At 36.0% G+C, this 26,352-nt stretch overlaps 1 protein-coding gene across 3 annotated transcripts in view; it reads right to left on the bottom strand.

The window, feature by feature from the left end:
- Positions 1–3,530: 3,530 nt before the first annotated feature.
- The window catches only part of CPEB3 (cytoplasmic polyadenylation element binding protein 3), a 93,711-nt gene continuing 70,889 nt past the window's right edge, over positions 3,531–26,352 (bottom strand). For all 3 annotated transcript variants that reach the window (XM_031044694.2, XM_031044693.2, XM_031044695.2), the window contains exons 7-10: positions 16,364–16,482; positions 14,909–15,023; positions 12,022–12,203; positions 3,531–9,255 (exon numbers count right to left, since the gene is read on the bottom strand). In XM_031044694.2, coding sequence (XP_030900554.2) covers positions 9,028–9,255; positions 12,022–12,203; positions 14,909–15,023; positions 16,364–16,482 — 644 coding nt within the window. In that variant the 3' untranslated portion in view covers positions 3,531–9,027. The remainder of the gene's footprint in view (positions 9,256–12,021; positions 12,204–14,908; positions 15,024–16,363; positions 16,483–26,352) is intronic.

The raw sequence follows: 26,352 nt of genomic DNA, 5'->3' as shown, positions 1-26,352 counted from the left end.
GTTGATATTTTCCTTTTGTCATTGCAAGCAGCAGATAAAGGGATGTAAATGTTCAGAGGTGAAACTGTCCAGGTCTGAGCGGTGAAGAATAATAACAAAAGGTAGTGATCAGGGGGCAAACTCCCTCCCCCCCCTGCCAGCAACAATCTATAACCTAGAATATGCATTATTGTAGCACCATCTTTTAAATGAGAATTTAGTTGTCTTCTAGAGTAAGTTATAGCTATGCTGAATTTTATCCTTTATGAATGATTGCTTTAGGCAGAATCCTCCCCATTGTGCAACATTATCCTAACTAACGTTCTAGTATCACTTTGGTGCTTTGTGATAGGTTAAACCTTGTGGAAATGGCTCAAAGAAATGTTACTATTGCTTTTCATAAATTCATAAACTGGTGACAATTGATGAAATTGGAGGAAAACTCAAACGCCAGCATGCAATCTAGTCAGGAGTAAGAAAAGTAGAGGCAGAATGAGTAGCAGGATGTTTCTGGCATGTGTGTATGCTCTGATTCTATGATGTAGGCTCTGACTACAGTAATATGCACAAGGGACAGTCAGAGTGATTAGTTACATTATGAACAAGATTTTGCCCATCTATCTGTTGGAATTTCATGTATTTTTTATTTGATTCAAACTGTGCTGTGTAGTCTGACAATGAGATTAGAGGTCTGTTTGTAACTTTGGAAGAAAAGATCTTGCAGGAAAGATGAGATCATGAGTTGTATCTTTGCTATGGTTTCTGTCAGTGTTTTGCAGAATTATTTTGCATATGAACTGCACCAACTCTCTCTTACAAACTTCTGTGTCAATGAGCCTGTAGTACACACTGAAGCTGGCAAGGAAGCCAAGGTGTATCAGAGGGCACTGTCTTCTTACATGTAACTATATGAACTACTATTTTGATTATTTATCTTATTGGTGATGCTTATGCTGTTGCAGAGACCAAAGTATGTGTCACAAAATAGAGTAGTTGCTACAATAATGAAAAAGGTTTAGTTCTTGTTCCATAGTGCAGGAAATTTGGAAAAATGAAATTGTGAAAATAAAAAAACCCCATCCTCAAGTGTTTTAGCTACTCAGGCTACTGGATAGAGGAGAAATACACCTCTAGACCTCCCTTTCCTTTATGTGAAACTTGGTCCAACAAATATGTTTGCAAGTGCTTTCTGTGTTTAGGCTTGCAGGTGAAAAAAACTTGCAGGGAACGACCCAGAGAATCTTGGGTTACCGAACAATTTAGAAGTGTTAAACAGTTTTGCATATTCCTGCGCACAAAACATAGGCCCAAGCACTGCTAAGCAGCAGCTCAAAGGGGATTTTAGGAAGTTGGTAGCAAATAAATATCACTCAGACACCTAAAAGTAGCAAATGGATTCCTGTGTCTACTGATTCAGCCCCAAGTGCCTACACTGCCATAGTTGGCTTGGCCACACTGGCAAGTGCTACTGTGCCATGAGTGAGGCGGCAGGAGACATGCGTTCTGGCTTAACTAACTGTTGCCAAAGGTCTGCCATATGACTTTATACTTGCTGATAGTTTTATTTCTCCTTCCAAAACAAGAAAAGGGAGAAACTGGACTTTTATCATGTTTTCTTCTCAAATTACTCTAGGTACAGTTTGTTATCCCAAAGTAAACTTTGCGAAACCTTGCTTGCCACTGGGGAGAGAGAGAGAATTCATTTGAACAGGCATAGTTTGTGTGTACATCTGGTGCATGGAACTTTGTCCTACATTCGTAATAGAACTGTGTGGCATAAGGATTTTTTGCAAGTCACTAGTATAGTTTTTATGAAAACAGATTAAATATGTTGCTTGTTTTAAACTCAGTTCTCTTGTTGATCCCTAGGAGAGAATGAAGCATTTCTTCCCCCATGCTCATGCCATTTAGATTTGCCAGACACGAGAAAAACAGATTATGGCTTTTAAGAGCTAATCTTTGGCTTTTCTGCAGGTCTGTATGAGAGGTGACATGTTGTTTGGGTGCCTTGAGTACAAAACAGTTTAGCTTAGCAGCATAGAAGCCTAAATAGATTTAATACACAAGCTTCAGTAGTCATATAGGTAGCTATTTTTGTTCATTTTAAGCCTAGCAAAAATTACACATACAAAGCAGAAGCAAAAGAGGTCGTGCAGCTTTTTGTACTTTAAGTGCATTGGTCTAAATTACATTGGTGCAAACTCTTATTTAATGCAAGCAATGGCTGAGTTAAATGCTGCTATCAGCTGGAAAAGGCAAGTTCTCAGTATCAGCATCCTACAAGTGGCATAGCTTACTTTATCAGTAATGTAGTAATGGAAGGATTTTGGATTAGCAATTCCAGCTTCCTCCCACAATTGTTCTCTGTTACAGAGGATGGGGGTAAATCCAGACTGAACTTGTCCAGATGGACCTGAACCACTGTATGGTGAGAGGCTACAATAAGCAGCGTGACATTCATTAATGGAAGGTGTTTATAAGAACGCCCTTCTCAAATTTAACTCTGAAGTAACCAGAAGCCTACAAGTTCTCATACGTTTATTTACTATTAGAGTTCCTATCAGAGATCCTTGTCTTGTAAAACCACTTGTCCAGGAAGAACAGTCAGTGGACCATTCTCCTAAGAGTTATTGCTCTTTGCTAGCAGTGGCACCAATCTTTCTTGCACAGGGTAGCGTTAGGATAAAGTAGCATAACACAAGCCACAGGGCTCTTCTGCACACTAGGAAAGCATGCACACTACTTAGCACACAGCCTCATCAGCTTTTCATATTGTTTCCAAAGGGCATTTAATTTCTAGCATAATACTGGGCAGTTCCTGTTTAAGTGGAACATGCATACTGAAGTCAGCCTGTAATTTCAAGTGCTGACAGTTCCAGCAGGGTCTTTGAGCTGCATCTATGTAGCTGCTGAAAGCAAGCAGCGATGTACAACATGAGCTGTTCCCGTGGTCTTCACTTGCCCTGACAAGGCAAAAGTCACATTTTTCAAGGAAGCATTCTGTAGAGTTCTGAACAGCTGTAACACTGAGCTTTGTCTCCTATTCTAAAACTAGAAACCGTTAGAAACCAGTGCTGCAGTGCTTTTTTCTTTTTTAGCTGCTCAGTCTAATCTGTAGCCTGCAGCCATTGCTGAACTGCTAATAAATAAGTACAGGCTAAGTTAGCCAGCAATTTTTCTTAAATTCAGAGAAAGTAATGTAATGGCTCCTTTTGTTCAAGGCACATGATGCTGCATTTGGTGAGGAAAACCACATTCTCAGAAATATTTCCCCAGTACATATTTTTGTATTTACCTTCGGCTTAGCATAATGAACGCTTTTTATTTTAGCATAATGAATGATTTTGATTTTAGAAAACTTAAGTGGCCCATATACTTGTATTCTAAAATAATTAGAAAAGACAGTTAGTGTGCATGTAAGGTGTGCATTTACTTAACCTAGTCTAGTGCAGTTTCCCAGTAGAAGATATGGGGGGGTTGTATCTTGTTTACATTCCCGTAAGGCATATCCCAAGATTTCCTTAGCATGTGCAAAGGATGACAAATATCAGTACTTCATACAACTATATTTAATAAGTTATTACAGAAAAAAATAAAGTCCAAACTACAAAGTTTAAGCAGTTGTAAGCAATAGCAGCATTGAGCTCCATGTTTAGTCACAGTACTGCAGTTCCATACAAGCATTAGTCCAAGCCAAAAAGGAAGAAGCCTTGTTAGAGTTACTAGCAAAAACAATCTAAGAGAACATGTAATAAAAGATACAGTACATTTAAAATTAGTTGAAAACCAAGTACAGAGATCTTAGCTGTGAATGCTCTAAAAGTTATGTCCATTATTTTGACAGTAAAATTACAAATATCTAATACTTTATACCCCAACAGAACTACGTCCAGGAAAAAAAAATAAAATAAAATAAAAAAAGCCCAAATTACCTCCTGTTAGCACCCTGGTTTTCTACTTACTGCTAAATGTTTGCTCCTGAAAATTTAAGTGTGCCAGAATTGTGTGACCAATGTGATTTCTGACCAGCTACCCATTTGGGGTATAGAGTAGTCACTAACATGAATATAAAATACTCTGTGGTATGATAGAACACTATAGCAGCAGAGATTAAGAAGTTTGTCTGGTTTAAAAAAAGAAAGGAAGGCAGGAAAAGAAAAAGGGGTTAGCTGACATCATACAAACTAGCATAAAAGCAACTACATACAAGCCAGGTTAAACAAAAGAGACATTTCTACAAATCTGTGACTAATCTTTCACTCATACCTTGCAAGTAGAGATGTCACAATACTGAAATAGTAACATGGGAGCTTTTCCCACTTAAGCGCCTTTTTTTTGTCTTTTTTTTTTTTCCAACTACTCTAACAGATAGTGAAATCAGCAAAGTTATTTGCTAACTGCAGAGTTGCAATACAATTTGTTTTAGCCCATGCCTTGCTAGCAGGCTATAAAATACAAGCATGTAGGCAGAAATATAAGCATAAACTTTGTACCACTTAGCAGGAATTTTTTATTCCCTTTTCATTCCTTAATCTCCTTTGTTTGCAATTTGTGTACATTCCAACCAGTAGTACCTAATTTGAGTCTAAATTTTACTTCACTATTTGATCTAGTCTATACATTACTTACAGAACTGAACACACAGAGGATACACAATAGACCAACTCTGGACACATTTCCGCAAGTTACAGATGAGCCACTCTAACACTCTAGCATATGTTGGTCTAAAAGGTCATCGATAACTTGTCCAAGTAATTGTTTTGTCTAGAGAGAGTCATTGTATGCCCTGTTTACGCAACACCAGTTTTAGTCTGGATTGTTCAAGGTGCCAGAACAGAGAGTTGCTGGCTTCAGGAAGGGGTTTCTGCTGGCTGCATAGGGAAACAAAAGTGATGGAAATGGAAGTGAAGTGAAAGGTGTTTCCATACTGGCACACTTGGTGTTGCCAGCATAAAAGAAAAATAAAGGACAAAGACACAAGAGAGGCAGAGAAGAACGGAGAAAGACAAAGAAGCTGAACAGATGTTCAGAAGTGGTGGCAATATGGGTTACTGCATTGCTACCAGGAAATGGCCATACTATATTTTGCATTAAGTGGGCAGCTACCAACACAATGTGGTAACTTCCTTAGAAAATGATGTGGGTACCTACAGTCTGCTCCATGCTGCCACCGATAAACATATGCAGGAACGAAGTTGTGCAGGAAAGGGTCAATTCAATAAATAACACGGTGGCAAAATACAATGAAGAATATATATTTTCGGAGGTTCAATCTAAGACTATTGAAAAGAGAATCTATCAAGTTCATGACAAGAAAAGAAATGGAGCATTATGCTGAATGGGCAGGGTCAAAACCCCGTTGTTTCAATAGATTTAGTTCCTTATAACGGCAATAGTATTTCATCAACACTGGTGGTGTATAAATCTAGACAGCGAACTGGTACTGTGACATCCCTATTATCTCCCTAAATCATTTTGATAAAGGAAAAGGCTTTTCAAAATATCACGTTTTTTCTGCTTCATTCTGTCATTTTATTGCCCAATTCTTTGTTACAATTTTCCAATCACTTTACATAACCAACCATTTTCATCATTGCCACACTATTGTAAACCACATCAGCAAGTTAATACATAAAGCTTTGCATTTCAAAAAACTAGACACTTTAGTAACAATATTACAAAGATTTTAGCTTCAAAAATAACTGAAAATGAAAAAAATAAACTTTTAAAGAATTAGCATCATAAAATTAATTTATTCCAAGTAAAAATACAAAATAATATTAATGACATTGACCAGATATGAAAGTCTCTCCCAGAAACAACTATATTAATGGTTGAGAAAGCACTCCTTAAAGAAAATACGAAATAAAAATGAAAAATATGTAAATATGTTTAATTTTTTTCTTAGCAAAAAATCTTTCTAAAAATAACAATGAAAATTTGTCTCAGTACAAAGGCTACATTACTATTGAAAAAATACCAGCATGAAGAAAAGGTACATATTTGACAGTAGAAAAATGATTTTAGTGAATCACAATGTCTAAAGTCTGCAATGAAAATAAATCTGCAATAAAGATTTATGCCATTTTTCTTTTCATTTTTCTTTTTTTTTTTATACAAACAGTACAAACAGTATTGCACATAACAACAAATAGTCGAGGTTAGGTTAGCCTTCAAAAAAATCGACTAGTTCAAGTCTCACATCAGAAAAGGCCACAATAGGACCTGTTGTACCCAGGGGCTTCTTAGTCAAGTTGCAGTTCAGAACTCCATATTTTAAAAAATAACTTTTTTTGAAGGACCCTCTTTTAATATAACATATTAACAACTCGGGGGCACATTCATTTACAAAAGAAAAGGGAGCATGTCATAATTTAATAAACTAAAAAAAGTTCTCTTTAAAAAAATACAAACAGAAGAACTCTCACAATTCTGGTCAGTCGTGCATAATCACACTTGATTATAAATATACAAATTAAGGGAAAATAGTTTTTCACCTTCTATTCACAACTTTCAGCACCAAATGGAGTCTGTGTTTACACCTGTTCTTTACGATGATTTTGCTTAGATTTAATCCAACATCATGGTATATTGTACATTTTCCAGCTTCTCTCTCTCTCTCTTTCTCTCTGGGGGTATTTTTCTACATGAAAGAGGGGAATTTCTTCAAAAAGGTTTAGTTCTTTCACATAATTAGGTAGATTTCTGTAGGTTAGCTATGATCTTTAATATTACAGTTATAAAGCTCTAACTTCTTCATTTTCAAAAAAACTCAAATAAGCATGAAAAAAATAAAGTTACCCATCTGTTAAATCATTTTTCTTGCAGAATTAAATTAATATATATTTTTCTGAATAAACTTACTTAGAAAATATCATTTTCTTTCCTATATTTCAAAATTGAGGTATTGCAAAAGATCATGTCAGTCAGAAAGCATGCCTTTTTCTTTAAAAAAAAAAATCATCAGCCAACTGTTGAAAACTGTCTAGATACAAAAAGTAGTGCATAACAAAATGTCTTGTACAGATGAAAAAAAAACAACAGAAAAGACACCTGGGCTGGGAAAAGCAATATCACAAAACCGCCCAGAAGTAACTTCAAAAGGGATAATTATAATAAGCATTTTAAACCAGTAAAAAACTATTTTTTCTTTTTTTTCTTTTTTTTTTTTCCAAAAACAGAAAAAATCCTCTCAAAGCCAATACTCGCAACTAAACACTGGGAAAAACAAACTACTAAATTAGACACAAACGAGGACATCACAACAAACAAAACCCAGAACATATAAATCTACTATGCGGTGTCATATCCAGTCAGATTGTCCCCAGAACTGCAAAACCAAAGGAGGAAAAAGAAAATAATAGTGTACACATTCTCACAATCATTAGTATATACCAAGTGTGTTTGTAGTTTTATGCTATCTGCAGCCCCATAGTTCATGCTAAAAAAATGTCCACTGTATTAGCAGGTCTTAGTTGTGTTCAAGCTTCACAGGATACATCCAGGGATTAGAGAGAGAACGCCACATCCACAGAGCAGACATCTCATGTTACTTTTATATGCAGACATTTCTTTAGCACCACTTTGTTTCCTAACTTTCTTAAATGTGCCTAGTTTATTAGTTTGACAGACTATATAATTGGTAGTGTATGTACGCTAACATGAGCTCTTTGGTTTTCTGGACAAGGTCTGCAGCTACGTAAATGAAGCAAGCATTAGGAGAGAGATTGTTAACTAAGAGCTCATTTCTGTTTATGTACCTGTTATGAACTGTCAAAAACGTGTTAATGTCGGATACAGAGGCTTTAACAGTTAAGTTTGATCACAGTACTAGACATAATCACTTTACTATATAAAATAAATTGCACGATATATAACAGAGCACCGCAAAGTACTTCATCTACCATCCACAAATTTGTTTTAAGAATATCCTACAGCTAGTTTTATATTGGTTGTAATATAGGTCATTCTGTAATGGGCTGATCCTAATTTCAGAAGCATTACATTTACTGAGGCATGCCTTCCTCCAGTCAGTAATCAATTCATTTTGTTACTATTTTGTAGCCTATGTAAATTCGTAATTTGTGCATTGTGGGCAGGTTTTATATTAAACATATATAAAATTTATTGCATGCAGCAACCTGATTAAGTAAACATGCAGTCAAAAAATATTGACCTTCCTTGGAAGCTTTTCTGTATGCTATACTGATCTCCTTTCAGCAGCCATCACTATTTTAATCACATATTCATTTTTTAATTGATACCCTAGCCTGAATAGAGTATTATGGTATTAGTAATACCATTTTAATAGCAGCAAAAGCTATTGCAGCATACATTTACATAACACTAAAAGACCTAACAAAAAAAAACCAACAAAAAACCCCCAACAAAACAAAAACAAACGAACAAACAAAAAACCCTCAGCAAAACAAAAAAAAAAGTCTGATCCAGCTTATGAGGTATCATCCTTACAAGTCAAAATGGAGAGCAACTAAAGGCTTATTTTCTTTAAGGGTTATTACTATTCTAAATGACCCAAACTAATGATTGCTGAATATTTGTTTAAGTTTTTGCTACATCTGCCACCTACTTGTGAATATTACCTTTGGTAAGTCATCTGCTAGGGGCAAGTCTAAATTTCTGAAAATAAGTGCATGCTCCAGTTTAAAAATAAAAATAATTATAATTATAATAAAAAAAAAATCTTCATCATATACACATCAGCCCAGTGAAGGCTGATGAGAATGGCAGTCTACATAATGTCACTAGTGACAAGTCTTGTGTAGGAAATTAAGGTACCAAGCAGATGTTTGTGTGAATCAAAGTGCAAAATCAGTACAGTTACACTCTGCCGGTTTGTATTATACTGGACACTGAGTTCAGTAATGTGACTGTAAATAATAATAGTAATAGTAATAAAAAGACCCATATCTTCATTAAAGTCGCGGACGAATGCACAGATTTCCAGAACACTAAGCCCTGAGGCAGCGCTCTCTTTTCACACAATTTAATCTACTCCAGTACTTGTTGCTGGGGGAGGCCTGGGGTTCAGCTCCAGCGGAACGGGACATGGCGGGGCCGGTCACCTCCCTCCTTTACCAGTGGTTTGTGGAACTCACGCCCAGCACGAGAGTGTATGCTTGCCCAGCAGTATTCACAGTAATACTGCAAACAGGTAACGTTGGCACAAAAGAATGGAGCAAATTTTCCACCACAGCGAGTGCCCTGGCATTCATCGCACATCTGATCATCCAGCACGTATGGCTTCACTTCCACCTGCACCAGGAAGAAGAAGAGCTGTCAGAAGATTACAGAGTTTTGCTAAGTATGAAAAGAAGGAATGGTATTTTAATTCATATGACTTTTTTGATGTCAGTTGAAGGTTTTCAGCTGATGCTGGATTAACCCAAAGACTTTGGTAGTTAAATTTTCATACCACTTTACTTGTAAGAACACCTCAAGAAAGAAGGATGTGTTTTGGTAACCATTCAACATTTCTTGGAAAATTTAGGTATGTGAAAGTACTGAGATGGAAGTACAGTAAAAATAGCATATCCAAAGATTTTGCTGCTGTCTAAGAAACCTCCAGGAATGTGAATACAGTTGCTATGGGGGCAGGGTGTGAGAGAGCAGCATTTAGGAAAGAAAAATTATAGAGAACAAAATATACTTCTATAGTTCAGCTGTCTGGTGAGTTTCAAAGGCTTTTTCCAGAGAGTGTTTAGGGGGCTTTTTCCTCCCATATTTTTTTTTCTTTTCTTATGAACTGTGCAATTTGGGACAAGACTAATAAATGAAGATTCAATTTAAACAAGATTAAACTCACTTGTATTAATTACACTGCCTTATGCTGACAAAAATCCATCTGTGGCATTGCCACCAATTATACATAGACTGGAGAGCTGCTGACTTTTGTCCTATACTCAGTTGTAAACATCTTAGGACTGGAATTTCTCTTGTTTTTAACGTGCTTGTGCCAAACCCAGCAGTATTCTGATACTTGACTCTGCATTTGAAATAGTACTATTACAGAACTCGACAACATATGAGTTCTCTTCTATGTGCCTGCTCCTAAGAATCAAGCCTACACATTCAAATTGAGCATTTATTCATTATGGGGAAATCATTAGTTTGTGCATGTGTAATTCTTACGCTATTAAGGAAAACCAGAATGAGATATTAAATTGAAAACAAGAAACAAACTATACAAAAAAGCTTTATGCTGAATTTTACTTCAGCATATCCGGACCACATTTCAGTAAATGTAACTCACTTGAAATAAAGCTTATAGAGGGAATTCTATTTCTTGCCTATGGAACAGATAGAATCACTACTTCATTTTATTTTATGTTATGTTACTTTATGTTATTTTATTTTACTTTTTGTTAAATCACACTATTTCACTAGTGCTGCATGGAGCAAGTCTGAGTAACTGCCATTTTGCATATCAGATGCCGTATCACTAAAATTAGAAGCATCACATACAATAATACAGCACTATCTCAAATGAAGTTGGAAGAAAGCAGGTCCAACGCCCAGCATATCTCTGGATCCTCACCTACTCACATTTCTAAAGCATGAATTGTGAAGGTCTGAAATAGATTCTCTTTCTCACACCTTTTCTTGTTTTGGTTACTAGTGACATGATTTTAAGAAAGTATGCTGTGCAGCTCAGGGTTTTTGATCTACTGGATTTAAAAACTAATATTTAAGGACTGATTAAGGGATTTCATACTTCTTCAAACTCACAGATAAACCTGTTTTCAACATAGATAAAAAGATAATGAAATAGAAATTATCAATCAGTAACTGGGAAAAGTACTGATGGATGGAAAAAACCTACCAGCTAGCATCATTTGTGGCTCTACCCTAAAGCTTAGAAAAAACCCTAAGTTCTTAAGCATGGCTGATATATAAATCTCAAAGGGTTCAACACTGCGATTAAGATTCCAAAATTAATCTTCTTAGTCTCTCTGTAAGTTTTTTTCAGAATCCAACAGACAAGAAATACTTCAGAACAGCCTTGTCTTAGTTACAGTCATGACGTAGAGTAGCACCATAGGAAAGAGGGTGAAGATTTAAAAGTCGTGACCTCACCTAATCTGACAAAAAGTTCAGATTTTTAAAGAGAAAGTAAAAACAGCTTGGACTTTACAGCTGCGTGATTTTATCTGTACACGGCACGTAACAGACACAGCCAATACCTATCAATATTATTTTTTAAGAGTTTTCTATCAGATTAAGCAGAAAACAAGCCACCCCTATTGTAAAAATCCATAGCAGCAGCACATGCTGTGTGCTCTTTGAATAATTCTAAATGCCAAGTCCCCCAAATCATAGGTGTTATTTGTACAAGAAATCGAGAGATGAAGAAAGAAGCTCTAATGGAAAAAAAAGTATCTTGGAAATTAAGGAGTGTTTTCTTCTACTGCCTTCAATTCAGATTTCAGTAAATGATTTCACTTGGTACTTGAAAAGCCCTTTAGAAAACAGGATTTCATACTGAACAATCCCTTCTCATTTACCTATCAAGCATCTCTTGGCATTTGGGTTTGGTTAAATAATTCTCAAGACTTTTGAGGTCAGCATTACCTATTATATGTATGACAAAGCTGTGATTTAGGCACCTCAAGTCTAGATGTACACTGTTGAGAAAAAATGCTGCCTAATCGCAGAAGTGCCAGAAGCTACATAAGTAGCCACTAAGTAAAAGCTGTTGATGTACAGTCAGCAAACATCCAAAGGAGGAGGAAAAAAAGCTAGGAAATTCTATGGCATTTCACCTTCAGAGTTCAAAACAAAATGAGAATCAATGAGCTTACAACCAAGTATTTTCTGGTTTTAAGGCTCAACGTTACTTCACATGCCTAAGGTGCATTTTTTCACTCTGCTTTAGCTGCTTAAATAAGCTTCTAAGTAATTAGCAAATGTCATCTGAAGAACAGAGAGGTTAGTGTTCTCCAACACAATATTAATGTAAAGATGTTTTTCATTTCTCTACAGTTTTGTAACAACCATTCTGTTCCATGCTATTTTACTTACCCGTTTATCAATGTCATTATGTTGGAGCTGGACAAAGCGAGCACTGATAGCAGCAATATAGCTCTGCTGATTGGAGAAAGCCACTCTGCCAGCACCTTTTGGATACTTCAGCTCTGGGTCTGTATCAATGCCAGCATAGCAGACGCCTCCATATAAACGGTCCATAATCATTGCCAATTCAACTGCAAGAAGTGTTCAATAGGATAGATTTAACATAAATAATAGTGTTGCATTTGCTTTGTTGCATAAAAAAAAAACAACCAACACTGTTTGCCTTAGCTACTTGTCTTCCAAAATCTAAAATAGCAAATCCAAACCCTTGTCCTAACAGAATGAACCAATCCTACACAAAGTATAATAAAATATAAAAGCAAAAAGCAGAATCTGTAAAAAGAAACTTGGTATGACTGAAGTGTGGGGAAAAAAAAGCAGAGTTACATTGTTAAACTAAGTATCAGGTAAATTGTTTTAGAATTTATCATATGGTAAATTAAAACTCTGGTATCTGGGATTAGATATTCAGGATGTTCCCAAGCCTCAACCAGGCTTGTTAATGCTAGTGTACATATAAGATCACTTAAAGATATTTCTGTATTTAGAACCTTGTACATTGCCCTAGCTACTAAGATTGAAAAGACATTAGGGAAGCGTTTTACATTTGCAACAAAAAGCAAGCGTACATTTTAGGTGCAATTTAGTATTTCTGTAGAACATTAACTTGATGGTGGATTTTTTAAAATGGTTTCATGCTTTTTCTGACACTTAAGAATAACTCCAAAGAAGTTATAAATATAATTCAGAAAATAAGACAGGCTGAATGCATGGCTGAGGAAACATACAGGATGAAAGTCAAGGGAAAAAACTGAAGGAAGTGGAGAAAAGGCAGGTAAACTATGCCAAGATGTGTGATCACCATACCAAGTTCTCCATAAAACTTGACAGGCACACAAATTTGTCAGATGGATGAGGGACAGACCCTCACAAAGCAAAGACCTGGGACCTGTACAGGCTCTGCCAAGTCAGTCTTATGCCAGTGTGTGAAAACACTTTCAGTAGCAAGTAAAAAATGAGCTGTCCAAGATAAAATGAAAAGGATATATTTAAATATTTAAATCCTTGCAGTTCTCACAGAATTCTCACTAGTTGTTCATTATATATAGAATAAAACCAGTTTTTAAATAGAGTATGTATGTGTGTTTGTATAAATGTGTGCGTCACATTAAGGGAAGAACATATGCTCAGTTGTCCATTTGCAACAAGCAAACAAATGTCTAACTCATTCTACCAAACTAGGTAATATTCTTACTCTAACCAGGAAGGGAAAACTATCAGCATAATGTAGTGACTAGTAGATTCTTCTACTTTCTAATGAGTTGGAGTCATACTTTAGGTAGTGATTTCAAAAAGTGACAGGATGGAATAAACATCAGGAACATTTAAACACCTGGTAGTTCAGGTAAGTCACTCTTGCCTACAGGCAAAGACTATACAGGATTCCAGGGCAAGGAAACCATGTAGTGTTCAGACATCTTAGGAAAAACTTCTGTGTCAGGTCTTTAAAGCTGCAGACAAGAAAAACCGCAAACTATTTTTCTGATTTGGAGAAGTTCACTGAAGACATCATTTATCAAATATAATGCATTTCAAATGTAATCTATGATGGGTCAAATGACATACAGTTTTGTAAAGACTGTAATTAGAAATGAGCTAATGTTAAATTGTTACTATTTACATAATTACTGTCTTATAATTATGCCTTATTTTAACATGTTGAGGAAAGTGAAGGCTGCCAAGAAACCTGGGCTGGGAGAAATCTTACTGACAGCAACGGCTGGGAGACCTTGTGCACAGCTTTCCAAAAGCATGTGAATTAGGCGAAACATCAAGTGAGGAGCTGAAGTTCTAGTGGGGTGGAAAGTGGCTACCAAAGGAAAGATTGCTACTGGCAAATTAAATCCAGAAGTCTTTCTTCCAGACAATGACTGAGAGGCCTTGTCTACTACAGCCCTGAAAAAATAGGATTAGATTTGAGAGGATAAAAAAGAGAAACCATGTGGCTGACTTGGAGTGATGATGGAGAGGGACTACTAACAAGTGACGGCTGCCAAAAGATGGAGTTAGGAGAAATGTTTCAACTTGCTTCATGACCTTGTCATTGGCTTACCAAGAATATAAAGGTTAGGAAGAAGCAGTGTTGGGAGCAGTACTGAAAAGGGGCCTTAAAAAAAAAACTGCCAGGATATCTGGACTGGGATAAATCTTTCCTCTGGCCATAAGCTAAGGGGCCTTGGGGAGGGGGGGCTACAGCTCTGCAAATAAAAGTGAATAAAAAAAGTTAAGGGTGAAGAAAAAAAGATACAGAAAAAGAACTACATCAGGATTGGATCTGGAAAGTGGTCTTCAAAAGAGTGGGGCCACCAAGAAGCAGGGGCTGGGAGAAATTTTTCTTTGGACAGTGGCTAAGAGGCCTTTCCTGTAGCTCCAAGGGGAAATTACGCTTGGGGTTGAATAAGGGGAAAGAGAAATCATAGAACTGCCATTGGAATTGGATTGGAATGGGTCTAGGAAGAGATTGTCTTGTAGTCAAATGAAAGGGGACTTGTCTGCATCTCAGTAAGTCAATCAGGTTTAGGATTAAGATGGTTTATGTTACAAAAACACAGCCAAGTTCTAGGATATTATGCAAACTTGGGAAACTGTGTCTACTGGAAATCCTAATTATTAACCTATCTTAAAGATAAAAATTGTTCACAGTTTGTATTTTGTAGACAGGAAGACTTAATAAGTGATAAATATTTGGAAGAGACATTTAATAGGTACCTTTTCTCATCTTTTCTGCTTAGCCTGGAACTCCCTGCTACATGCCCTATGTTTTCCTTCTACTCACCAGCTCGGAGGGGCCGTGGAACTCCTCCAACAAAGATAGTTTTCCTTGGATCCAAAGGCTGAGACCCATCCATGACAAAGTCACTGTCACTTAGGTTCCAAGGTCGAATTTGCACCTGTATTAAGGACTGGTTTTAGTAGAGGAATTTGGCAACTCCATTAAAATAAAAAAAAAAACAAACCCAAACCCAAAATGAACAAACAAAAAAACCCCTGCAAAATCTTTCTATGATTAAAGATATAATTTTAACTTAGCAAAAGCAGTAAATCGGTGGTATAGGCACCAAAATTAAATTTGAGAACATAGCATATCTAAAGTGTTTGAAAGAAAATGACAATTCATTTATCACCTCTAGAGGCCAGACTTGAGTTAAATCTCATCGCTACAAACTCCTACCTCATTAATTCCCTGCCCCTGATCGCCATTATAATAAGAAATCTGTGAAAGGACTTTCAGAACATTTTACTGTGTATGTTTAATTGCAGTTTGGGCTTCCGGCTTTCCTGACATCACATACAGTGATCCACAAACTTTAAAGCACTGACAGAAATTGAGATAAAATTAATTTCTGTGCTTGGATACAAAAGGAGTTTTTATAATGTGTGAACGCTCATTTCTGTTAAGCAGCAACACAGTTGATAAGAAACGTGTAGATTACAGAGAAAAAAATACTGTTCATAATTTATTTGGATAAAGCCATTCATCCATCCATTTTTGATCCTAGAAATCATATAAGCACACTCACTGTGCTATAATATTGGGTTGTTCATTCATCTGAACTCGCTTTGTAATAGTGTTTTTACTAAAGGCAGCATTTTTTTTATCTGGTCATATTTCTCTTTATTTTTTTATCTAGTCTGATGTATTCATAGCCACAAAAAAGACCAGCATTAAAGAGTGTTAGGGATGGTAATCTATTGTTTCTACTGTTCCCATGTCTTCTATTCTGCTATAGCTGTCTGCATTACTTGCTTTTATGCTGCAGTTTATATAAAGTAAATGAGACCTAAATTATAATTTGATTAGTTATTGCATGCAGAAAAAATACTAATTAAGAAAACTAATGATGTACAGGGGTATTTGAAGCTATCTGGATTTTAAGTGGGGGGGAGGGGAGTTCCTTAACTTCATTGCATAAAGCTTTCTTTTCTTTCAAATAATATAGAGGAAAAATGATAATTCAATTGTTTTACAGCTAATATTTTAAAAGGATGCATGTTCCTGTGAGATACCAGAAGTATCAAATATAAATGTTAATTGAACATGACATTTATCAGAGAGTAGCAAATGTTAAAACCATGTTATGCTGATATAGAAAGTCAAATCAATGTAACAGCAAGGACAGCAACAGGAAATGGACAACTCAATTAACTGTATTTCTTTATTTATTAACTGAAAAGACTAACAGCAAATGGGTTAGCAAGCAGCATAAGTGCCATGGCATAAGCTACTTACTGGTTTATCCTTGATTGTGGGACTTGACACACACAGGTAAAGTTTCCCATCTTCTTCCAGGCAGGCATCTATCAGAGCTTGTACAGAGCTTTCTTCCTGGAACAGCAGAAAGGCATAACCTTGGAAAGGATAAAGGCACAAGAAAGAGAAAGATCAGATTAAATTATCAAGCATTTTTTTAAATAAAGAAAACCCCAAGAACTGAATAAGATACACCAATTACAAATGACTGGTAAGGCTGGTAGCTTGTTTTCATAAATTAAATGCAGGGAGTACTCACACACAGTATTGATTTCAGAATGGAGACAAGAATGTTTGCAGCATAAAAGTGTGTTTATTTGATTAATTAAGGATTTTGAGCAGTGACAATATAGGCTAGTGAATAAGGGGTTCTTATTATCCAGCAGCTGTAGATGAGCTGCTTATTAGCAGTATCTGCTGGTGTCAGTGACTACCATCTTACAAGGGAGGCATCAAGTTTCTGGTTATTCTATACAATGAATAAATATTAAAAGAAAGTGGACAAGTAAACAGATAAATAAACTTCTATGCTTACGTACTTAATTATGAAAAAATTGCTTACCTAAAAACAGTAAGCATGAGCAAAAAAGAACAGCATGCATTGTGTTTTATTATGTGCTTTTTATTTAAATATAAATAGCAACCTAATGTTGCTATTTATATTTAAATAAAGCAGTTCAAAATGAAGAAGTTCAGTAAAAATTGCTCTTAGCGACTCAGAATTTTAGGACTTTAAATTAGCCAGTAAAACTGTGTGTGGCATTCAGTGCTCTTCTGAATGCAGCTGGCAAGAAAGTTTGCTTCACTTTTAGTTAATGTTGTTAAGTTTGAATGAAGATTTGACCCAAGCAGTCCATGCTTTTGCTACCTCAGAAATGAAACTAATACAGCACACTGTATATACTAAGCAGAGCCATCTAAAGACTGGCTGCTAGACTTGAATACAGCTGCCCAGTTAAGTGGGCTTTCTCTGTTGAGCATGCGTTTATTGTTCTTTTGCCCCACAATCACTACAACACAGTTCTCTCACTGAATGTGAACATGTTGGGTTTAACCTTTATAATTTGGCATTTGGGTGTTTTACAAGCTACTTCTTTTCCGAAAACCTGCAGCAATTAGAGGCAGCTGGGTTTTGAGCAGGGACTGCTGAACTTCCTATGCTTGATAGACTTTCTCTACCTAAGACTCTTGACACAAACAGTGCCTCCATGATGATACATGGTATTTAAATCATGACAAACTTTGATACAGATTTACACAGTCTATTTGCTATTATTATTGTAGTGACTTACCCTAATTTTTCAGAACACTGAGTGAATACTATTTTACATGTCCTTTTTAGATATATACTACACAGCCATGATTTACGAAATATTAAAATTAGGATAGACACTGGAAAAGTATTTTCCTCTGTTATTATCTACCAAATTACCTCTTCCCCTGCTATCTCTAGTCCTGTGTAACTTCTCAAAGTATATTGAATTCTGTTCAGCTGTTTTCAGAGACAAGAAAAGGTTTGCATTAACAACACAGGAATAGCCCAGAACACTTCTAGAAAGGCTCGCCCAAGAAAGCAAAATAGTTTGATCATCACTCTTGCTAGCAAACAAGGAACCTGCATACCTAGATCTGGAGTGAGTTAAAGATGCTAGTCCCAGTAAAAAGCGATTTTTTAACTAAAACCACTGGTTCCCCCTCCAGCAGAGGTTAAGTATCTTAAGACAGTCCCTAAAGACATAAACACACTTCAACATTTTAGTGTTAGATTTTACAAAGCTAACTACATTAATTATGAAAATAATTAGCTTGCAGTCACTATTACTTTTAGCATTATTTTATTTTCCATCTAGGCACTTGTTATTCCTCGCACCATACTGTCCCTTCTGATTACATTCAAAAACAAGAGCAAAAAACTTTATAGTATCTTTAGTTCAGCAGTTTTTTCAGCCTTATAAAATGCTCCAGTCTGAAAACTAGATACTTGGAAAAGACGACCATGGCAACTACACCTCCAAAGCCAACTGATTACACTTTATGGTTCAGCCCAACCCTTGCTTTGTTTTTTTATACAAAAATGCCCTGTAAGACATATTCCCAAGAAGATGCAGTGCAGATCTACGAATAAAAGTATATGTACATTCATGAATACTTTAAAAGAAGGTTTTACAATATATTTAAATGAATTTAAACATTTCGGATTTATCTTCTGACCAGACCATAAGATCTGAACTCTAAAAAAATTGGATTTTGTCTCTTTCAGACTTTTATAATCTTAAAACAGCAAAATACTGGAAATCTCTTTAGCAAAATGAAAATTGGAAAATGCTTATTGTGTCTTAATGACTTAGCAAAAATCTGGGCAACAGCTTAGGATGCTTCTTTCTTTTGTGAAGCTTTTTCAGGTTTTTCTGGGGAAACTGGAGTTGACAGTCACTTGAGGGTACAGTAAATGGTATGACCGTAATTTCCCAAACCAGTTAAAATTAACCAGGTACTTGTTAATCTTCTCTGGCTGCTAGAGCAGTCCACGTTAGTAAGAATTCAGTTTTCTAACCTGGAGCTACTGCCTACCATCAAGTTTAATAAGTGAACACTTCCTCAATTCTCTAGACCTCAGTGGCTGTAACATGTTCTCCTGCCTGCTATGGAGTCTGCGTGGCCCCTCTAAAGACACACAGGTAAGCAATTTACAGCAGTAGTCTTCAACTAATCTAGACAAGTAAGGAGGCTGGACTTGCACAACATGATGTCCAGCATTAATTCACAACCTGGTGACTGCACATCTATCTCCCAATTATTCAAGAACTTTTGATACTCAGGATTACTGAAGATTACACTGAAATAAAAAGTAACAGAAGCTCAGATAAGGATCATGTAGAAGCTGAAACTGACATGAAAGATATCTGCCAAAGTTAAAGGCATCTTTACTCATCTTCTAGAAGCACATAGGGATGCAAAAACCTCAAATTCAGAAGCATACTCTGAACTCCAATTCTAGTACAAAAAATGAAATTGGAAAACACCAAGGTCAGAACTGATATCGCATAAAGAATTATCTCAAACTATATACAATGTGATAACTTTTTTGCACAAGAACAAAACACTATTTTAAATATCTTCAGCCACAAATTAAAGAAACACCAGCACACTAATCTGTGAATTAACAGTAATTCATTTTATTTCCCTGTCACTTACGTTTAAATGCTATGTTTGCCTGTAACTTTATAAATATCTAAGAATACTCCTTCTTGAAGAGATTCTCAAAAATGTCTACTTTAGTCATTATATCCTGTTCTAACTGGTATTTCTATTCCTGTTTGTACTACAGTACGAGATGAGCCTAACTGCCCTAGCTAATCCCCAAAGTTTTACCGAAGCCAGTTCACTTCCAACATTCAGAATACTGGGGAGTTACAGGGGCATCAGGTTTAAAAGAAAGTTAATCCATGTTTAAAGACAGTAGGTGAGGCAGAATTAGTAAGATAATCAGTTTCCAAAACAAAAATGTATTAATTCAAATAAGTTCTATTATTTAGCAGAGTTGCTTCAAGTTCCTTGGCATTGTATGCTTCAGCACATTGTCCTCTCTGTGCATCACAGGTATCATGTGACTTAAAACATACTTTTCTTTCCAAGAAGTAAAGACAGTTTGATGAACTTTAAAACTTTAATCCTCTGCAGCAGTCTTGGTAGCATGCAGTGGTAGTATGAGGCAGAAAAACTTCAGCTGTGATCCTTTCTTACCTGACCAAGCGTTTTAAAGACTGGAGGGCTCAAAGGACTGGTCCTGACTTAGGTTCCACAAAGTAAACCAGGCGAGATAATTAAAGCCCAGGAAAAAAGCAAGGTACCTGACAACAGCTGACTATTCTATATACACACAAATATGGCCTCTTGGCAGAGCAAAGGCAACACAGCTCCCTCTCGGCTGTTGGTACATCACAGTAGTGCTGACAGTAAACACTGCACTTGTAATTCACTGGAAAATGGCAACAACCTATTTTGCTGTAAGAAGAGTCACCACATCTTTCTAAAAGGGTTCATCAAGAGGGAAAGTGAGAAGATTAATCTCCCTGTATTCTGAAGCATAGTGTACAAGCTCCTCAATCTTGAGCTCGAGGATTCATTATTTGATGGAAAGCAGTACCAGAACTAAGCTCCTTTGTACACACCTCATTCTGACATCTAAACAGTGACACAATTTCCATATGAAAGCATAATGTAGCCTGGTTGGTCTAATTTCACTTAACCTTGCTGAGAACAAACTGGAACATCAGGCATACACACTGTGTCCCACGAGCTTGTAGCAAGGCTGTCACTTGAAATTCAAGATACACTCAGAACTACCATATAATGTTGCTGTAATCTGGAAAGTACATTTTTGCCAGCCTAAACTGTCTGGAAGATCTCCAGTCCAATTTAACATAGGCCTCCCCTCCCTAATGATGGGACCTTTCTGTATTACTGAAAGCCTATTTTGTTGTAAGGCTTCAGTGACCTCTGAAAAAAAAACATGCTAGATGGAAAATTTATTTAGGCACCTGTACTGCCTGTTCTTACAATAGCAGAATATTGATATTCATACTTTTATGTTAAAACCTGGCATGTTACTACAAATTACAGACAATCATAGAATCATAGAATAGTTAGGGTTGGAAAGGACCTTAAGACCATCTAGTTCTAACCCCCCTGCCATGGGCAGGGACATACTGTAGTTTTGGCCGTAAGTGCATCATTCATGTGTTCTACCCATTCTTCCTCAAATTAATCAAAGCAAAAACTACTTGTGAACCTTTATTAGGGCAGAATGCATATTAAGTCTATCAGGCAAGGGAGAAAATTAACTTATGGGCCTTGTAGACACCATTCAACTTAGCAAGACATATTGGTAGAATTTATAAGAGAAGACTACCTCTTGTCTAGACCAAAATACTTCTCAAGAGTTAAAGATGACCCAACTTCATGCTTTTCCTGGCCCACCAGCGTTTCAGAACATTCATGAATAAAAGACTGGGAGGGGTGGGGGGTAGGGGGTGTTGAGGGAGAAAGTAGGATATTAAAAAAAGGTTTTATTCTGTTAAACCTGGTAACAACTTCCTTGTACAACTTCATCATTAGGCGCAAAGTTTGGTGGTGTGAAATAAAGTCATTGACTGTGTTCTATAATCCATGGGAGAAGGTAGAAGTTTGATATACTAGAATTTTTGCACTCCTTTCAGTTGAAGTGATTAATTACTAACGTTACAAGTGCTAAGGATGTCTGAACAGTCTGTAGTTACTCAGTGGTACAGGAATATTTCGGAAAGGTGCTAATGGAGTAGCTGCACAGATCTCTCCCTTAATTGAAGTCCAGAGTGGACTGAATTCAATCAGAAGTTTTTCTTAGAGGTTTCAGTTAATTGTGAATTAGTTTAATCTCTTTATAGTAACTAAAGTTAATGCTCATTTTATGCTCAACTTGTGAATACTAAAAGTAATTCAAAAGTTAAGATCTTGCATATGTACTGCTCTTCCGGAGTACATAAATTGCTGTTGAAATACATCCACCATGAGCTGGGCCTTCTGGTACAAAGACAGCATTTTGGCATTCAAATGTTATATAATCAGTAGGGAAAGATTAACCTATTTCTGGCTCTTAGAAGAGCTACTTAGAGGAGCTACTTTTTAAATAAAGAAAAAAATGTAGTGAAGAATTATATAGAAAATGTAAGCTTATTTGAATATCTATGTCAGAAGTCTGCATACCATCTATTCTTTCTTACGTAATTGACCTCAAATCCATAATTCCAAAAATTCCCATAAACGCACTTACAAAATCAGATACAGAAATCATATTCTAAGGGTCATGTGTTTTCAGTTTTCAAGCACTGATGTTGGGTGGCAGAACTAGAAGAACAAAGAGGACTTTCTCTTCTCTTTACATACTGCATAGCAGGTCAGAACAGTCTTTGAGTCACTGCACATACTCATTTCATATGCAAAATGGAAGAATTACTTGATAAAATTTAAACTACCTTTGAAGCACATTTTCTTTCATTCTGTCTTTTTAAAGTTTAAACAGTGTCTTCTCTGATGTTTTTATAGACTCAAAGGTTATAATAAAATCTACCATCCACCTAAGTTCTCTTATGGAAGTATTTATATATATATATATATATACCTACTTCATATTATTATGTAACAAACAAGATGGAGTTAAACTGGCAAAGAAGATGAATGTTCTAGTCTCATGTTGTTGGGTTTATTGTTGGATGGTTGAGATCGCCACCTCCAAAAAGTAGAGTTAAACAGACTTATTTTTTTACATGAAATAGAAGTAGCACTTCCCCCCCCCCCGATTTTTAAAAATAGCTTTGTATTTAATTGTGGTTGTATTTACTAGAACTTTTAGAATAAATTTGTTTTAGAAGCCCGCACCAAAGGAACATTTAGAAACAGTGTGAACCAGATTTCTAAATCAGTTAATGTGATGACACAAGGACATTGCTCAAAGTTGCCCTTAGTAATCTTATTAGAAGATGCTTTGAACATGAATAAAACAGATTTCTAAACCTGAAGATGAAACAACTATTAAAAATGAAACTCATTTTTGAAAAATAAAAAAATCTGAAGTGTTAAAAAATGCAGACTTTCTTTTAACATTGCAGTGACATGACTGGAGTCTCGAAAAACATCAAAGGCTTTAAATACTTTAGAAACCTTAAAATAGAAAAGGCTGTAATCTCACTTAGCTACTGCAGAAGAGTGAAATTATGTATTAGTCAGGGTTGCAAAGATTAATTTCTTTTAGTCAGTCTAATTTTAAATAGCAGTGTATGCCCTTGTCAGCTGATTCCTTTCTCTAAAAAACAAAAGGTGTATAAAAACTTTGAACACTTTCACATCTGCAGTGAGACTCCTATTCATTTTTACGTGTTTTCTCGTGAGTATCAGACTGAGTAGTCCAAAATGTAAGAAATTCTCCATATGCCACATTAAAGACAGGTTTTAGGTGGGTTTTGTTTGCTTTTAATTAAAGGTATGTACCATATATCCTCAGTCCCATTGAAAAATAATTGGATTGTGAATCTAAACAGCAATTACACAAAGTGTACATAATTAAATGGCACACAAGATACATATCCAGAAAAGTTAGCAAGCAAGGAGAGCATATGGAAAGTTGAATGAAAACTGAGGTTCTTAGGTTATCAGCAGCTTCTGTAAAATAAACTGCATGTCTTCGTAATCTCAATTTTACCATTAAATAGCCCCCCTCAATGAGAATACTAGAAGAATGGATATTAACATTTAACTCTTACTAGTAATGACCTCACCATATTACAAACAACAGAGAAGTCAGAAACCTTACAACATTGTCATAATTACGAAAAATTTTTCCACATCTTCAATTTAAATGAAACAAACAAAAAAATCCACAACACAACCCCCGACCACAGAATGTCTGGTGGCTCCACGAGGACATCTGCTCTATGACAATATGGTATTATTTCTGGGACATGGGAGAGGTGCCCCAGTGTTTCCCCTGCACTTCTGTGCTTCATAGAGAGAACAACATTTTGATAGTGCTGTAGTGAATACATACAGCTAAAGATTCATAAAGGTCTTTCAAGTCCAAAACATGTCAAGAAGCAGAAAGGATTTGCTTGTCATCTCTATTTCAAGACTTTCTCTGCTTCTGGGGAAAAACCAGTATACACATACCATCTCAGTCTGTCCTGTAGTAAAAATATTCCTATCTACCTGTACTGAAAAAAAACCACATTGAAATGCTTTTCCCCCTCCCCACTAAAAGAATATTCAACAAGTGTACAAAAGCTTCTCTTTTTTATCCATCATTTTACTTTGACACTACTGTGAAACACTGCAACACTAAATTTATAGGGTTGTCTCCCCTTTCAAAGGTCACAGGAATTTAAAATTTAAGACTGCAACATGATCTATAGCAGCTATAAACCAGAATTAAAGGGTATAAAAACATAAAAGAAAGGCTGTAACATATAATTTGGTTTACTGTAGTTATAAGAGTAGTCTCATGAATTAATCATGTGACAGACTAAATTTCTGATGAGGCAAGATCTAACTCTGTCTCTGGGTCAGCATGTGGATGTTGTTATAAATGTGAATACACGTTTTTTCATGTATTCACATTTGTAAAAATAAAACCCAACTAAATTCAGAATTTAATTTTTCAATTCTAGTTTTCAAGGGCAATAGGAAATGGTGACTGCTCTGGGCAGAGCAGCTTATTGTCATCATCTGGAGGGGGTCAGGTCTGCTGCTTTTATGCTGAACAGATGGCTGAAAAGAAATCCATTTCCAAGTTTGAACAAAACCTGTTACTCTTCTTCACAAATAAGCCAATTGCCAATTCTACTCCAAGCAACCTTAACACAGAGAAATTCTCAGATAACTATAAATCTTCTGCTTGATTCCAGCTTCTGTCATGCATAATGTCAGCATAAGGTAAAATAAATGCAACATAAAGATTTTTATTGGGAAAAAGCAAAGGTCCAAACATCAAGGCTACATTTTGGCTGAAATCAGTTAGTTTTAATTAATAAAATTGGATTTGGGGTTTGCAATACCAATGGTTTTAATTTTAAATTATAATTTTTTCTTTAAAATTATTTTTAAAGAAGAAAGGAAACAGCACTTACTAGAGCTGTGATGCACAAAACACATTCAAAGTAAAGGACTTCACTAAGAAAGAGAAGCTACACAATGTCATTTACATAGACCAAGGCAGGAACATATTTCCTTATTTTGTATGATTCCAACTCTCCTGTGAACAGATAAATAATCTGTGTGCTCACAGTGAGTGACCCATGACCAGAGAGGAACTAAAGTTTCAAGACATTTCATAAGACCAAATGCAGAGCTTTGGTACTAGACTGTGACTTTCAGTCAAGTAGTCAATTTGTCAGTTGCTGCTGTGATGCATTATGGTTAATAGCTTAACCACCAGGTTAAGTTTTCATGTTCTAGTTGCTCAAGTTTCTTTGTCTTTGTTGACTATATAGGAAAGATGTAGCTTGAAAAGCCTGCCTTAATAATGGGAGGGTTTTCCAAAGCTTGATTATTCATAGCAACAGAACAAACTTCTCTGCCTCAAAACAAAAAGAAGTTTCTGGTTAGTGAGAGTATGCATTCTCCTGGGAGAGCAGAATTAAAAACAAAACATCACAACAACAAAAAACCATTTACTGGACTTATCAAATCCTCTAAGCCATTATGGTTTTCCCTTTTTACAATGAAAACAGCACAGCTGCCATTGATATACAGCAGGCTACTGATGATATGAGTATAATCAGTGGTATAACCACATCAATGGTACCAAAACTAAGTAGAATTTGCATGATATAATGTAGATAAAAACTGCCAACCACATCACTGAGGCATCTGAGAGACACCAGTTCTTGGCTGCTCCCAGTTTTTGGAATCGGAAAGAGTGTATATAACACTGCCTTGGGCAGAGGCATCCACAGCATCATTCTAGTACCTGATGCCTTCCTACTGCCAGTCCTAACCTCTGATTTGAGAGAACAGAGATATAATTTGGGATACTGTATTTATTAAATTGCTGATTTATATATTCAGATGATCTCACACTGATTTTACGTTACTGTATCATTATTTTAGGGGTAGAACTGTGTGATCACTGTAGTGATCCTAAGAATGGAATAAGTTTGGAAGAAGAATATGGTCCTTCATTAATTATTAGCATAATAAGACACAGCACAAGCTATTAGCAAAGCACAAAATATTCTCAAGTCCTAGTTATCACTACTCAAAGCACTGCTTTTATCCTGGAGCCTCACAGATCAATTCATACATTTCAATTCACAAAATGAAAGAAAATACAACATTTAATGAAGCTAGTATTTAGATGGGGGGTAGGGACACAAACCACAGTAAAATCTCCTTGGCTTTAAAAGTGCTTCCATTTGACAGCAGTGGTCTGGTTACTT

This window comes from Melopsittacus undulatus, chromosome 4 (assembly GCF_012275295.1).
Source record: "Melopsittacus undulatus isolate bMelUnd1 chromosome 4, bMelUnd1.mat.Z, whole genome shotgun sequence".
Classification (NCBI taxonomy): domain Eukaryota; kingdom Metazoa; phylum Chordata; class Aves; order Psittaciformes; family Psittaculidae; genus Melopsittacus; species Melopsittacus undulatus.
Note: the sequence above shows the minus strand (reverse complement) of the source record. Positions and strands in the feature narration are given on the sequence as shown.